This window comes from Leptosomus discolor, chromosome 3 (genome assembly GCF_034619465.1).
Source record: "Leptosomus discolor isolate bLepDis1 chromosome 3, bLepDis1.hap2, whole genome shotgun sequence".
In the NCBI taxonomy this organism is placed as follows: domain Eukaryota; kingdom Metazoa; phylum Chordata; class Aves; order Leptosomiformes; family Leptosomidae; genus Leptosomus; species Leptosomus discolor.
In genome coordinates this window covers 51,416,589-51,431,113 of record NC_141393.1, presented here as the reverse complement: position 1 = coordinate 51,431,113, position 14,525 = coordinate 51,416,589, and the positions used below count along the sequence as shown (strand labels likewise).

Genomic DNA, 14,525 nt, shown 5'->3' with positions numbered 1-14,525 from the left:
TGAAACTGTTTTTTTACAAGAGCAGCCATCCTTCCTGGGGAGGTGAGGCCCTGGTGCTCCCCTGGGGCCCCCAGCAGTCCCAGGATGGGGCAGGGGTAAGGTCAGGGGAGGCAGCTGCCTGTGCCCATCCCCTGTCCAGCAGCACCTGGCACCCAGCAGAGCCTGGGCTCGGCCCCCCTGCACTGCACGTGCATGCGATGCACCGGGGCAGAAGGCAATCGTTTCCCATCTGTGTCCTGTGCGGCAGCTGAGCCCTGCGCTGGCCCCGCTCAGTGCCCAGTCCCAGTGCTGCCGTGTGCCACAGCCACTTCGGCTCCAGCTCTTGCTGGGGGAGAGCTCAGGGGGCCCTCACTCCTGCCTGTGGCCCCTGACACCCACCCGCCAGGAGGCCAGCAGCCAGCTGCCCGCAAGGTCGTCTGTCCACACTGGGTAAATCTTTAACTGCTTCTTGGGAAACACCTGGGAGCCGCCGCTCGTGTGGGTGCCAGGGGGTTCGGAGATGCCGGAGAGGGTGGGAGCCAGCAGGAAGAGACCCTGCTGCCAGCCGACCCGTCCCCAGGTCTTGCATCCTCCACCGGCCCTGCTCCCTTGTGCCCTGTGGGCAGGTATGGGGGAGCGACCTGCCTGGCACAGCCCCCCGGTTCCTGGAGGGAGGAGGAGGCCCGGGGCGGGGACATGCCCACCCCACCAGTCAAATCTCTCTTGGTGTCTCTCTGCTCTGCCCAGCTTGCTCTGACGGTGGATTGAAGCACGCCGGTGCTGGTGCTGCAGCCAGCGCAACGGAGAGTGGGCAGGTGAGGAACCCCACGTCAGGCAGTCGGCACCATGCTCCAGCCTCCAGGGATGGCCGATAAGTGCAGTGAGGGGCTGCTGGTAAGTGCTGGGGTGTGGGGGGCGGGCTGGCATGGGCCACTACCTTGGGGACCTGGAGCATCCAGTGCAGGGATCAGGACACCAGAGCTCCTGTAAGGCTTGATGCCCACCCCAGGACCCCCAGCCGGTGTTGTGCCACCCTGGTGCTCACCCAGCATGATGACTGCGGGGCAGATGCCGGTCGCTGCTCGGCCTGAGCCTCCTGCCTGTGAGGCTTCCCGGGTGCGGTGTCTCACTCTGCCTGGAGATGCTATCGCCCATCTCAGGCACTCTGCCCAGCCTTATCAGCCACCACAGCTCTCTGGGCAGGCGGTGAAGGCGGGAAAGCCCTGGCCAGGTGGCTCCTCTGCCTGCTCTTGGCAAAGGGCACAGGCACCCCTCTGTGCCAGGTGCCCCCCAGAGGGGCATGGTGTGAGGCTGCTTCCTCTCTGCCTCCACCCAGCGTGCTCTCCCAGACTGGACTGCTAGGATGGTAGTTTCTTCCAGGGACTGGTGCAGTGCTTGACATCCTCACAAGCAGTGTGTCACAGGATGCTGTGCAGTGCCCTGCGCTCGCCTGTGCCAGGGACGGCTTTGGTGCCCTGAGTGGATGCAGGATGTGCCTGGCACATGTCCTTGTTGGAGGGCCCTGTGCTTGTGGCAGCTCTGCCGTGCAGCGAGGGCTTTGGGAGCCCCAAGCTCAGGTTCCCGAACTGGGCTGCTGCGCTGTGCCAGGCAGGTAAGCCCAGGTGAGGCTTGGCTCTTCCCTTTTTCCTAATGGATGGGAGCTGAAGCCCGGGCCAACACGATTGCCGGGCCCTCCCCTTTCCGGGGGGCTTCCTGAAATAGCTGCATGCTCCAGCCAGAGGGCGGGGAGCCAGGACTTCCCTGGGAAGCCAAGAGCCAGGGGAGTGGTGTGCTCCAGCAGGTGCTTCCAGCACGCTCGCGTGCACGCCGCTCCTCTGCTTGTGTGTCCCAGCATGGCCCCACGGGCTGTGCCTGCAGCGGGGAGCCCAGCACCTGACCTGCCCACGATGGGCTGTGTGGAGACATCAGGGTGGCTGGCGGGAGGGAAGGCGGGCTTCTCCAGGAGAAGCCCTTGTCTGGGAACAGGGAGGTGCTGAGGATGTATCTGGACTTGATCAGGGGTCTGTCACGGAGATGGGCTCTCACACGTGTGGGGCGCTTGCCATGCTCTGTGCCAGAGCAGCCACTAGCACACCAGGGCGAGGGCCAAGTCTGGCACCCACAGTAGGGAGCCAGGCGTGTGAGTGCCCACCTGCTCCCGGTCGATCTTTAACCTGCTTCTCAGAAGTACCTGACCAGCCCACCCCAGGGCCAGGCAGAGGACCAGAGGGTGTGGCACATGCTGTACCAGTCACCCTGGCTTGTAGCCCTCTGCCCAGGGCTCCCTTGTTTGCAAGGTACAAGGACAACCCTGCGCAGGGCTTGGGAGGGGGCTGGAGGGCTGGTATGAGGGCTGCAGGGAGGAAGACAGGTCCTTGTGAGAGCATCCCCTCTCTTGGAGCATCCCTGCACCATGAGAGCCTCACAAGGAGCTGCAGTGGGATGGGTGCTTGCTGCTGAGCTGCCTAGGTCACTGGGGAAGGGAGCTAATCTCCTTAGCCTGTCTTCAGGGCCCTGCCAGTCACCTGGTAAAGTGGGGTCCCTGCCTGTCCTCTCATCCCTGCCTGCAGGCACAGATCCTGCCACCACTGCCCACAGCCCAGCCAGATTCCCGTGATGCAACCCCTGCGTAGGGATGTGTGCGCAGCCCCTGGGGCTGGATGGTTTGCAGCAGGTTTTGGGGTGCCCACTGTGCCGTGCCTGGGGAGGGACAGGGGTCGTGGAGGCATTAGCTGGGTGATGTGCAGCCCTGTCTCAGTTTCCCCACCCATGGGCTGGGGCCTGCACCTTCCTGTTAGTCTGGGTGTTACAAGGGTGCTGTGTGCTGCTTTTGCAGGTTCTGTGTTTTGTGGATGCCCCTGGGAAGCTCTGCATGCTCACTCCAAAACAGCAAGTAGGAGGGTGGGCAGTGCCCCCCTGCCACTCCGAAACCCCCCAGATGCCTTGACAGCAGGTGCCTAATGGGGTGCAAGGCAGCTCCAGGGGCTGGATCAGTCCCTGTGTGACTGAACAACGGGTGTCCCCATAGGGCCACAGGGGAGCAGAGAGGGTCTGACAGCCTCTCCCTCCCTGGACTTTAAGGACATTTTGGTTTGTCCTCCTCAGGGTTCTTTGTTTAGGCTCCAGCAGTGCCAGCAGCTCCCGACTCCCAGGACTGCCTTGCTGGCATGGCCGGGCAGTCTTCAGCTGCAAGGCGCCCGGCTCAGGTGGACTTCTGCCATCGCCCCAGCCCACCCTGGCAGACACTGGGGCGCCGCTCCCACTGCCCTGCCGAGGGTTAAGGGCTGGGGGGTCCCTGGCTGTCCCAGACACTCCCAGCAGGGCAGTGCCACCAGCCAGCAGCTGTGGGCAGGGGTGAGCTGCGGAAGTGGCTTTTGGCTGCCGGAGCCCTTCCTGGAATACCAAGGGGTGGTGATGGGGGGGCCAGCGGGGGATTTTTCTGCCTGAGTGCCCCAGGAGAATCATGTCTGCCCCGGGAGAATGGGGCCAGAGAAAGGCAGCCCCAGTGGAAAGTGCCCAGCTAGGGGATGGTGGCACTGGGGCAGGTCCCTGAGCACTGTACCTGCCCCAGGCACCCTGCAGCCCTGCTCAGTGACAGGGTGATGGGGGATGTAAGATGCATAGCCATCTCCAATGTACTGATCGCCCCTGCCTCTCTAGTTCAGCCCCAGTATTGCCAGCCAGGCGGGGTGGGGACTCGGGTGCCAGGGGAAGTGAGGGTCCCACTGTGGGCCCTTCGTTTCTGGCAGCATATCCCCATGGGGCTGGCAGTCCCCTCTGCCTGCCAGCCAGGCTGCCAAAGGAACAGCACTGTGTTCCCACAGGCTGGCACAGGGCCTGGCATCCCTAGGATGACGCAGTGGGTCCTGTTGTGCTGTGTGCAGACTGCTGCGGGGGGCACAGGGGGTGGTATGCTTGGGGCAAGACATCTGGAGGTGGCATGTAGGTGGCCCTGGCAAAGGATGCAGCTGAACTGGGGCATGGAGGGATGCTCGTGTGGGCACCTTGTGGAGTGTTCAGGCACGGGAGGTGCCTGGCTGCATGTGGAGCAGGACTGGAGGCTGAGCTGGCAGGACTGGGCGGGGGTCACTGGCACTGGTGCAGCATGGGGTGGCTCTGGGCTTCCATGTATCCCAGGGGTGCTGCCATCCCATGGATGGGGCATAACCCAAGCTACCCAGTGGCCAGTGCAGGAGGCGACAGGGACAGGCACTGGGTGCTGGCGTATGGGGGGCCGAGCACCCGCCCCGCACACGTGTGCTGTTCACGTGCATGCCCGCGGCCGCCACTGCCCAGACCCCAGATGGTCACCCAAAAGCGCCGGCCCGTCCCCCTGCTCTTAGCGTACCATCACGCCTCGCTGGCGCCTTGGCTGCGCTCCCCAGCCAGGATGCAGGGCTGGGAGCAGCTGGGACACCCCAAGCCTGGCTGGGGGGCACCCTGTGCCCTCCCTCCTGCAGGACGTAGCACCCCACCGGAGTCCCACCCCAGGCTGGCAAGGGGGCAAGCAGGGAGGCTGCAGGGTGCCTGAGTGGCAGAGGGGTCATGGCACAACACTCCTGCCAGCCAGATGGTCCCCCGTGGGGCAGTGACCTTGCAAGGGTTGCCGTGGAGACCCCCTGATGTCGCCAGTGGTATGACGTCAGAGTGAAGTACATAACACCAGGCTGGGGATGTGCCAGCAGGCAGGCTTGTCCCTGTGCCCCCATCCCCCAGTAGGGCCATGCCTGGTCCCTGCAGCGCTTGAGAGCCCAGGGTAAGAGTTGGGCATGCGGGGCCAGGTGGCTGCTTGGATGATGGGCATAGGGGCAGGAACACATGTCTGGGGCTGTGGGCATTGAGGTGTGGGAGTGAGGGGCTCCAAGGGGACACGGCCCTCTGCCACACTTGAAACGCAGGTCCTGGCCCCGGCCAGAATGGGCAGCGGTGCCCACAGGGAGGGCAGTGCTGCCTGCTGGAGCGTGTGGGGCTGCAAGCAGCTGGACCCCGCTAATGAGGCCTCATTAAGCACAACAGGACTTGGCCTGCTGTGCAGTCTGCCCTGCCTGTGCCTGCCAGGGAGGGCACGTGGCTTGTGGGGCAGTGGCTTGTGGGGGGGAAACTGGGGCATAGAGGTCGCTGTGGTGTGGGGCAGGCAGGGATGCTGCTGCGACAGGCAGCGTGCTAGGGTGCTGGTGCTGCAGTGGGGTGGGTGGTGAGGGGCTGAGTCTGGCCAGGAGGCAAGTGGAAAGCAGTGACAAGCGCTGGAAGCAGCAAGTCGGGGGAGGCGGGTGGGCAGCTGCTGTGCCAGAGCCTGAGGTGCCAATGAAGCTGGGGAGTCACCAAGCTGGCCAGCCTGGCTCCCTGGATGGTGACTGCGGGCAGCTGCCCCACCCCGGCCCCCTCAGCAGGTCAGTGGGGAGGTGAGAGCAAGGTCTGGGGGGGCAGAGCGGGGGGCCAGGCTGGGTGGCAGCCATGCCAGTGCTGTTCCCCCACCACCATGGCTCCAAGCCCCTTTGTGCTGGCTCTGGTGTAATGGCTCTGCAAGGCTGAGCCACAGCTGCAGCTTTGTGCCGTGGGACATTGGAGAGGCACTCCCAAGCCCCACAGCCGGGGATGTGGGCTGCTCCAGGGCAGGGAGGGCACAGCATGGAACCAAGGCCCTCCATGGCCGTAGCTGTGTTGGGAGCAAGAAGAGATTGCCTGACAGCTGTGTGTTCATTAACTCTGGAACCTACTGATTGCAAGAGAGGGGCACAGCACCCCTTCTCAGTGCTGCAGGGGCAGAGTCCAGTGAAGATCCCCTTCTTCCTTTCCCCAATTTCATGGACATCAGTGAGCAATGTCAAAGCTCACTCCTGCACCCCATGGCACTCCAGGGCTGGGCTGGTGCTGCTACAGGTGTCTGGCAGAGCACACTCAGGGCTGTCAGTGGGGCTGGGCAGCCTCCCCGCATTGGCAGTGATCAGGGCATCCCCCTCAGCACTGCATCACCCTGGCCCTGGGAGTGCCCACTTGCCTGTGCCCGTCCTGGCATCCGTGGCGGATGCTGCCACTGCCCAGGTCATGCTGCATGCCCATATCAGCACACCATGCCTGTGCTGCATCAGGGCAGGGGCAAACATGGGGCTGGGCACTGCAGAGAGAGGGCAGGGATGGCTAGGGTGTGCCGGTGGGGATGGCAGAGCCAGGACAGGCAGCCTGGCAGGGCACAGCAGCCTGTGGTACAGGGCTGCTGCTTGTGGGTTCATTACCTCACGAGCAAGGAGTGCAGGGGGCTGATTATAGGGGCACCCCCACACACCACAGCACCCAGGAGCCGCAGTGCCAGTGAGGACACCCAGGACATCCGCATCTGGAGAGTCCTGTCTCCCAGTTACCCCATCCCTGGAGACCCCCACCCCAGGCTGGGGTTCCCCTTGCCCCAGGCATCCTGCAGCCCACTTCCTTACCCTGGAAGAGCTGATGTTTTGGCAAACACTGTAATGAGCATCTATTTATATCTTCCAGCAGCCTCTGCCTTGCCTAGCCATGACTTTATCGCCATTGCCATGGCAAAGAGAATGACATCAGGTTGATGACATCAGGGGCTGACTGGCACCCTATGTTGGCATTGCAGGAGAAGCCCTGGCACCCCATTAAGAGGCTGGGGAAGAAATTGGAGGTCACTCACTGTTTCAGGGGGATAAGGCTGGTGCCCCACCCCACAGAGTGCTTCTGCTGGGCTGAAATATCTTTGTGGGGGCAGTTTGAATGGGGGAAAAAAAAGGGGGGGACCACACTGGAGATGCCTCCCATGGGGACATCCCTTCCCAGCATTGACACCGCCACAAGCTTCCCAGCCGTAAATCAGGGCCCCTTCGGGAAGTGGGGGGCATCCGGGCACCCAAGCCAAGCTGTCATTGTGCAAGGCAGTGCTGCTTAGCATGAGAAAGGCTCCAGTGCCAGGCGGTGTGATGGATGATGCCCATTCTGCTGGGCTGGGGGAGCTTTGGCCATGTGGAGGGGGCATCCCTGGGGAAGGGGGAAGGAAGGATGCCCTGGGTACCCCAAACATCCCCAAGGGGACATCCTTCCCCCCCCCATCTTTTCACCCAAACCAGACATCTTTTGGAACTGCATGGGAGCACATGCATGGAAAATTTGGGGTGTAGGAGCAGGACCCCTGCCCCTAGAGGCTGCATCTTTGCTGAGGGGCAACTCCTCCTTTGCAGCCTGGCTCTGTGCCAGCCCCACAGCAAGGAGAGGTGGGAGGCTCATCTTTGTGTCCCCACCTTTTTTACCATGTGGGGTTGGGAGGATGGTTAATGAGTGTAAAGGACGAGGCAACCTTTCAAAATTTGGGGGGGGTGGGAGCAAGCTGATGGGTGAGCACACAAGTGTTTGCACATGTGCGCGTGCTTGTGCACGCATGAGCACACATGTGGCTGCCCCCTTATTGGGGACAGATGTGCCAAAGCCCCGCACTGCAGGAAAGGGGGGAGGGGGCAGAAGAGGCCTGGTGCTCTCATTGCACCAGTGCCAGGTCGCTCAAAGCTAGGATGCCCCATTGGGCATGGGGCTGAACCCGTGCCAGGGTCACCTGAGCAGAGGGGGTGGCCCTCCAGCTTTGGGGCAGGGATGAGGTCCTCTTTGGGCACCCGGGCTCCAGGCTGAGCTGGGACCATGCAGTGTGTGTTCCCCCTAGACCATTTGCCAGCGATGCTGGAGCGTTGCCCCCCCTCCTGCTGGCTGTGATGCTTATTAGGAGCCTCGTTAGTGCGAGCAGCTTAATCAGAGGCTTCCCGACCGGATCAGCCTGCTCAAGCAGGCAGTGTGCCCTAGTGTGGGGACAGTGCCAGTGTCCTGTCCACCCTGCCCTAGGGGACCCTCAGTCCTGCTCCTGCCCAGCACCCCACAATAAAAGCCTCCCCTGAGGGGGCTTCCCAGTACACAGGGCTGCTGTGAGCTCATTTCTGACAGAGCCTCTGCCTATGCGGTCTGGCGTGTGCACCCTAGTGCCCTGGCTGGGCATGGCCGGTGTATCATCCCTATAGCCCTGCCCAAAGCACCCGCCAATCCCCCCATCACCCCTCTCCTCCAGCCCTGTGCCCCGGCAACCCCCCCGCAGCCCCTGGCGTGTGCAGGCCCTGCTCGCAGCAGATGGCTTTGTTTGGCAGCGCAGTGCTGTAGTCGCCGGGCATCACGTCCCGGCTGTGCTGGCCCTAATCGAATGATACGGTTAGGTGCACCGCGCCTGCTGCCTGCACCCCGCCGGCGTGAGCAGATACAAAGCGACGGCTCCCATTTGTGGCCCACTTGCTGCCGGCATCAGCCATGGTGAGGAGCACGAAGGGAGGTGCAGTGGGGGGAGCAGTGTGAGCAGACATGTGCACAGGGGTGTCCACAGTGGGAAGACTGACAGTGTGGAGCGCTGGCATGCTCCTAGGGCTGCCGGCACCCCATGCTGCCCCCATAGGGTCATGTGTGCTGTGGGGCCATGGACTGACCAGCAGCCTCATCCCATGCACCCACCACATGGACTCGAATAGGGAAGGGAGGGCTTGGGGCACCTGCAGCACCCCAAAATTCCATCTGCCCTCAGCCCAACCTGCCAGAGCTCAGCAGCGTCCTGGCAGGACATTAGTGTGAGCACAGGGCCGTGATGGAACTGAGCAATGACGTGATGGGTGCCATCTCTGCTGGGGCTGATGAGCACTCATCCCCATTGTTGTTGTCCCCCGTGCACAAAGCACCCTTTCTTGCCCCATCTGCCCCCCCCCCCCCAGGTCCCCTGCTGTGAGGAATGGCTGGGCACTGGGGCTGTCCCTCCCAAGCGGACTCACCTGCATGGGACCCCCACCCTGTGCTGCCCAAGCATGGTGCCCTCACTGGGTGCTGAGCTGGCAGCGGGACCCGGGCTGTGGCAGGGTGCCTTTCCCAGGGGGGCACCCAGGCTCCACCTGTTCTAGCCACTGCACTCTGCTAGCTATTGAGGAGGGGACCCCTGTTTCACCCCAGGGGTCCCACCATTCCCCTGCAGCTGCGGGTGGTGGCCACAGAGCAGGGCCTCTCTTGCTGGGTGCGGGGAGGGGCGGTGCGGGAACAGAGGCCCCTTTGTGCTCGGGCGCCTGGACCTGCTTTGTATGAGTTGCAGGCTCTTCCTTTGCTGCAGCCGGGCTCGAGGCAGAGCTATTCATCGGGGGGGCCACCACCACTGCTCTCCCCTTCCTTGGCACTGCCTGTGCATGCCGGTGGTGGGGACTGGCATGGGGGAGGGATGGGGAAGGAAGCCAGGGACCACCTGCCCCCACTCAGCAGCCATCACCCCTCTGATGGGGCTGGCAGGGGGGGTCCCTGGTTGACACACCCCATGGCATCTCTCCGCAGAATGGCGCTGTGCCCGGGGAGCGGGGCAAGCAGGACAAGAGTGTCAAGCGTGGCAACTGGGGCAACCAGATCGAGTTCGTGCTGACCAGCGTGGGCTACGCCGTGGGGCTGGGCAACGTCTGGCGCTTCCCGTACCTCTGCTACCGCAATGGGGGAGGTGGGTGTTGGGGGGGCAAGGGAGTGGGGTGCCTCAAGGCAGGGTTGGGAGCGTGCACCCTGGCCCCGCGCAGTGCTTGCTGGCCCCAGGTTTGCTGGGGTGGTGCAGGGCATGGGGAGCACAGCCATGCCTGGGGTTATTGCCCACTTTTACCCTCTGGTTCCTGCCCATCAGGTGCCTTCATGTTCCCCTACTTCATCATGCTGGTGTTTTGCGGTATCCCTCTCTTCTTCATGGAGCTCTCCTTCGGGCAGTTTGCCAGCCAGGGCTGCCTTGGCGTCTGGAGGGTCAGCCCCATGTTCAAAGGTAAGCTGCCCGTCCCCAGCAGCACAGGCCAGCACAGGACGTCTGCCAGCGCAGCCCCGGGCACATGGTACGGCCCCCGCACACCCCATGTGTCCCCTGCACGCACACCTCTGCCACATTACACAGCCCCATGCTGGCACCTGCAGCTCACACAGCCCGGCACACACATCACTGCCTGCATTGCATGGGTCCAGTGTGCACACACCCACCCTGGGCCGCACTGCCCTGCACACACAGCCCGCCTGGCGTCCTCTGCGTGCATTACACATGTCCCTGCACACGCGACACATCTGCGCATACCCCAGCCCTGCACTGGCATTCACTGCAGGCATTACAGACACATCCCTGCCCATGCCACATGTGTCCCCAGTGCGCCACTCTTGCAGAGGCCACTCAGGTCCCCTCAACATGCTGCGGGTGCCTGTGGCCCCTCTGGCTCTGGGCATGCTCCTGAGGTCCTCTCTCTGCACCACGGGCAGTGAGTGCTGTGCCCACGCGTGTGGGTGCTGGCTGTGCTCAGAGCTTGCCCTGCCACATATGGACCCCACTCTAGGTGCATCTCCTCGCACATCAGTGTGCTCCCACGCTGCCGGCTCCCCTGGCACACGCCAGGTGACATGCCCATGTGCCATGGCTGAGTGCAGGCAGCCCATGCACATGCTCCTACGTGTTCTGCACCGTAGTGTGCTCAGCCTGGGGTACATTTCCCCATCCTTGTATGGCGTGTCACATGCCACCAGGTAGCTGCATCTCTGAAGTCACCATAGCCAGGAGAGACCCCCCCACCCAGTGGTTCTCTAGGGCTGCAGACCCCAAGGGTTTGCCTGCAGCCTTGCAGGCCATCCACCCCCAGTGCGTTGCCACATGTCCCAGGGGACCCTCAGCACCACTAGCTTTGCTTGGAGGTAGACAATCCCATGCGCAGTGCTCCCCACTCCAGTGCTACAGCCAGGCCCTGAGCTGCAGCATGGCTTACAAGGCTGCCAACAGCACTGCATGTTGTCCACTCCCCGACGCCACAATCCCTTGTGCTGTGTGCCGTGCCTGTGCCATGCCGCACCATGCCGCTCACCCCTCCCCGGTGCTGTTCCCAGGCGTGGGCTACGGGATGATGGTGGTGTCCACATACATCGGGATCTACTACAACGTGGTGATCTGTATTGCCTTCTACTACTTCTTTGTGTCCATGACGCGCGTGCTGCCCTGGACATACTGCAGCAATGCCTGGAACACGCCTGACTGCGCGGGGGTGCTGGATGGGAACCTCTCTAGCCGCACCGCCCTCAACCTCACCCGCCTCCTCAATGCCACCCAGAAGCGCACCAGCCCCAGCGAGGAGTACTGGAGGTAGCGGGGGCAGGGACAGGGGGCAGGGGAGGTGGTGGTTACAGGGCTCCGCTGACACTGGATGCCCCCATGCAGGAGATACGTGCTGGATCTGTCAGATGACATTGGGAACTTGGGCGAGGTGCGGTTGCCTCTCTTGGGATGCCTCGGCGTCTCCTGGGTCGTTGTCTTCCTCTGCCTCATCAAGGGCGTCAAGTCCTCAGGGAAGGTACCTGCGTGTTCCCCCTCTGTGCCCCACCCCCTGGGTGTGGACGTGCCCCATCTGCAGATGGCCGTGCCCCCTCTAGGCATAGCCCTTCCCTATTGGGAATTTGCCTCCCATTGTGGGCATGGCCCCACCCCTTCTGGGCACAGCCCCTCCACTTTTAGGAGTGGCCCCAGCCCTCTGTGTGTGCTCCTCCCACTCTGGGAAAGGCCACACCCCTTCTGGGCACAGTTCCTCCCATGTACCCATGCCCTGCCTTCTGACGGTACCCCATCCCGCTGGACCATACCCTCTCCTCCTGGTCCATTGTTCAACTCTGGACCATACATAACCCCTCCCTTGGTCCATAGACCCACCCCTGGTCCATAGCCCTGCCACATCACAGGCCACACCCTTTGTTGCCCCACCCCACTGAGGTGCCGCCCCACAGGTGGTGTACTTCACGGCCACCTTCCCCTACGTGGTGCTCACCATCCTGTTTGTGCGTGGCATCACGCTGGAGGGGGCCCTCACCGGCATCATGTACTACCTGACACCTCAGTGGGACAAGATCCTCGATGCCAAGGTAAGTAGGGACAAGGGGTGGCAGTGGCCAGAGGACCGTGGGTTTGGTGGGGGCACACTGACCTCCCCACTGCTGCAGGTGTGGGGTGACGCAGCCTCACAGATCTTCTACTCGCTGGGCTGCGCCTGGGGTGGGCTTATCACCATGGCCTCCTACAACAAGTTCCACAACAACTGCTACCGGTGAGTGGCTGGCTGAAGTCCCCCTGTCCCCCTGTTGTCCTCCGGGCCTGCTGCCGGTCCTGAACCTTCACCCCACAGGGACAGCATCATCATCAGCATCACCAACTGTGCCACCAGCGTCTACGCCGGCTTCGTTATCTTCTCCATCCTGGGCTTCATGGCCAACCACTTGGGCGTGGATGTCTCCAAGGTGGCTGACCACGGCCCTGGCCTGGCTTTTGTCGCCTACCCCGAGGCCCTCACCCTGCTCCCCATCTCACCCCTCTGGTCCATCCTCTTCTTCTTCATGCTCATCCTCCTGGGGCTGGGCACACAGGTAGGTCATGGTGGGGCAGTGTGGTGGGGTCACCATGTTGGGGTGGGGTGGCATGGTGGGGCCAAGGTGGTGACATGCTACCCCTTCCACCCCACGTGCAGTTCTGCCTGCTGGAGACACTGGTCACGGCCATCGTGGACGAGGTGGGCAACGAGTGGATCATCCGCAAGAAGACCTTCGTGACACTGGGGGTGGCTGTGGCAGGCTTCCTGCTGGGCGTCCCACTCACCACACAGGTAGGTAACCATGGGGTGGTGGTGATAGCGTGCCTTGTACCTGTGCCACTGCCACGGCCAACGTGCGGCGCTGACACCATCAGCCATGTCCACATTGGTGCTGTGACCACCCCGGTGGCGGTGGTGACACCCAGGGCCTGGTGTTGCCATGACAACACTGGCAATGGTATCCAGACCAAGCATCACAATGCTGACCCTGGCACTGGGCATTGACACGCCAGTCGCAGTGGTGGTGTCCAATCTGTTTGTTGCCATGGCAGCCCTGGCAGTGGTACTGCCACAGCAGCTGTGCCAACAGGTCCCTCTTGCAGGCGGGCATCTACTGGCTACTGCTGATGGACAACTACGCTGCCAGCTTCTCTCTGGTCGTTATCTCCTGCATCATGTGTGTGGCCATCATGTACATCTACGGTAGGTGCAACCACCTAAGGCAAATCAGCCAGCAGGGCTGCCTCGGCCAACCATTTGGGAAGGTGCTGTGCTAACTTCTAGCCAGCCAGCAGTTTGCTGTGTGCTAACTGGCAAGGCCATTGGCCAATCCAGGCAGCCATGAGCTGAGGAGCCTGATGGGCCCCACCACCTGGGGTCTGGAGCTGGTGCTGGGGGGCGTGGGAGAGGGCTTGGGGATCCCGCCGGGGCCCCAGCCCAGCTGCTACCGGGGCTGATGGCCACTTGTTCCTCCCAGGGCACAGCAACTACTTCAAGGACATTGAGATGATGCTGGGCTTCCCGCCCCCACTCTTCTTCCAGATCTGCTGGCGTTTCATCTCACCTGCCATCATCTTTGTGAGCATCCCGACTGTGGGGTACAGGGGCATGGGAGGAGTAGGCAAGGAGCTCACCTGGACACCCCACTCACCTGCCCTGGGGAGGAGGGTACTGGGCTGCGGGAGGGTAGCAGGGATGGGGCAGAGCAGGGCAACTGGGGACGTGCAGAGCAGGCTGGCTGCTCCCCACTGGCTGATCCTGCCTGTCCCTCCCCAGTTCATCCTGGTCTTCACAGTGATCCAGTACCGGCCTATCTCCTACAATGACTATGTCTACCCCACCTGGGCCATCAGCATTGGCTTCCTCATGGCACTCTCCTCCGTCATCTGCATCCCCATCTATGCTATCTACAAAGTGTGCCGGTCCGACGGGGACACACTGTTGGAGGTGGGTGGCCAGAGGCTAGACCCCCCTTGTCCATGCCCCATCTGGGGCTGCCTGCAAGGCTGTCCCCAACCCCACTGGAGCTGTCAGCACCCTGCAGTGGCTGTGTACAGGCAGCATCCATGGGGCACCCCGTCTCTGGGCAACTGTGGGAGCCGCTGGCATGTTGGGGGAGGCGGGGGCAGGGGAGTGTGGTGGGTGCTAACCCTGCCCCTGTCCCCATCCTCTCTCTCTCTCTCTCTGTCTCTCTCTTTCTCTCTCTCTTCTAGCGCTTGAAAAACGCTACCAAGGCAAGCAAGGACTGGGGCCCAGCACTGGCAGAGCACCGCAGTGGGCGCTATGCCCAAGTGTTCAGCCCTTCCACTGAGTCCCACCTGGAGGTGCAGCCTCTGCAGCCGGAGAAGGGCCGGAGCGAGGCAGTGGCTGCCTCCCCCGTGCGGGGCAGCAACGGCTTAGCCCACGGCCAGGACTCCAGACTGTGACCCCCCTGCCATCCCCGCACACCCTCTAACCCCTCCTGCGCGGTGACACTGTTCGCACCTTCCGCTGGCGGAGCCTGGCTCCGGGCTGCACCGGACCACGGGGGGCTCTCAGCGCCTGTCCCTGACACCCCCCCCACCTCCTCGCTGGTTAACCCTCCCCCCCCCCCCCCCCCCCCCGTGGCGTTCGTTAACCCTTGTGTTTACGGTAACCTTTGTGCACAACGCTGGGACGAGAGGAGGGGGCACAGCC

At 63.0% G+C, this 14,525-nt stretch overlaps 1 protein-coding gene across 1 annotated transcript; it reads left to right on the top strand.

Annotated features, from left to right (window-relative positions):
* Positions 1-843: 843 nt before the first annotated feature.
* SLC6A9 (solute carrier family 6 member 9) lies at positions 844-14,275 on the top strand. The gene is made up of 13 exons (XM_086461962.1): positions 844-873; positions 9,328-9,484; positions 9,659-9,790; positions 10,885-11,137; positions 11,213-11,345; positions 11,773-11,907; positions 11,986-12,089; positions 12,168-12,405; positions 12,507-12,641; positions 12,953-13,052; positions 13,327-13,427; positions 13,626-13,796; positions 14,063-14,275. The coding sequence occupies exons 1-13, from the start codon at positions 844-846 to the stop codon at positions 14,273-14,275; spliced, it is 1,902 nt and encodes a 633-aa protein (XP_086318088.1).
* Positions 14,276-14,525: the final 250 nt, after the last annotated feature.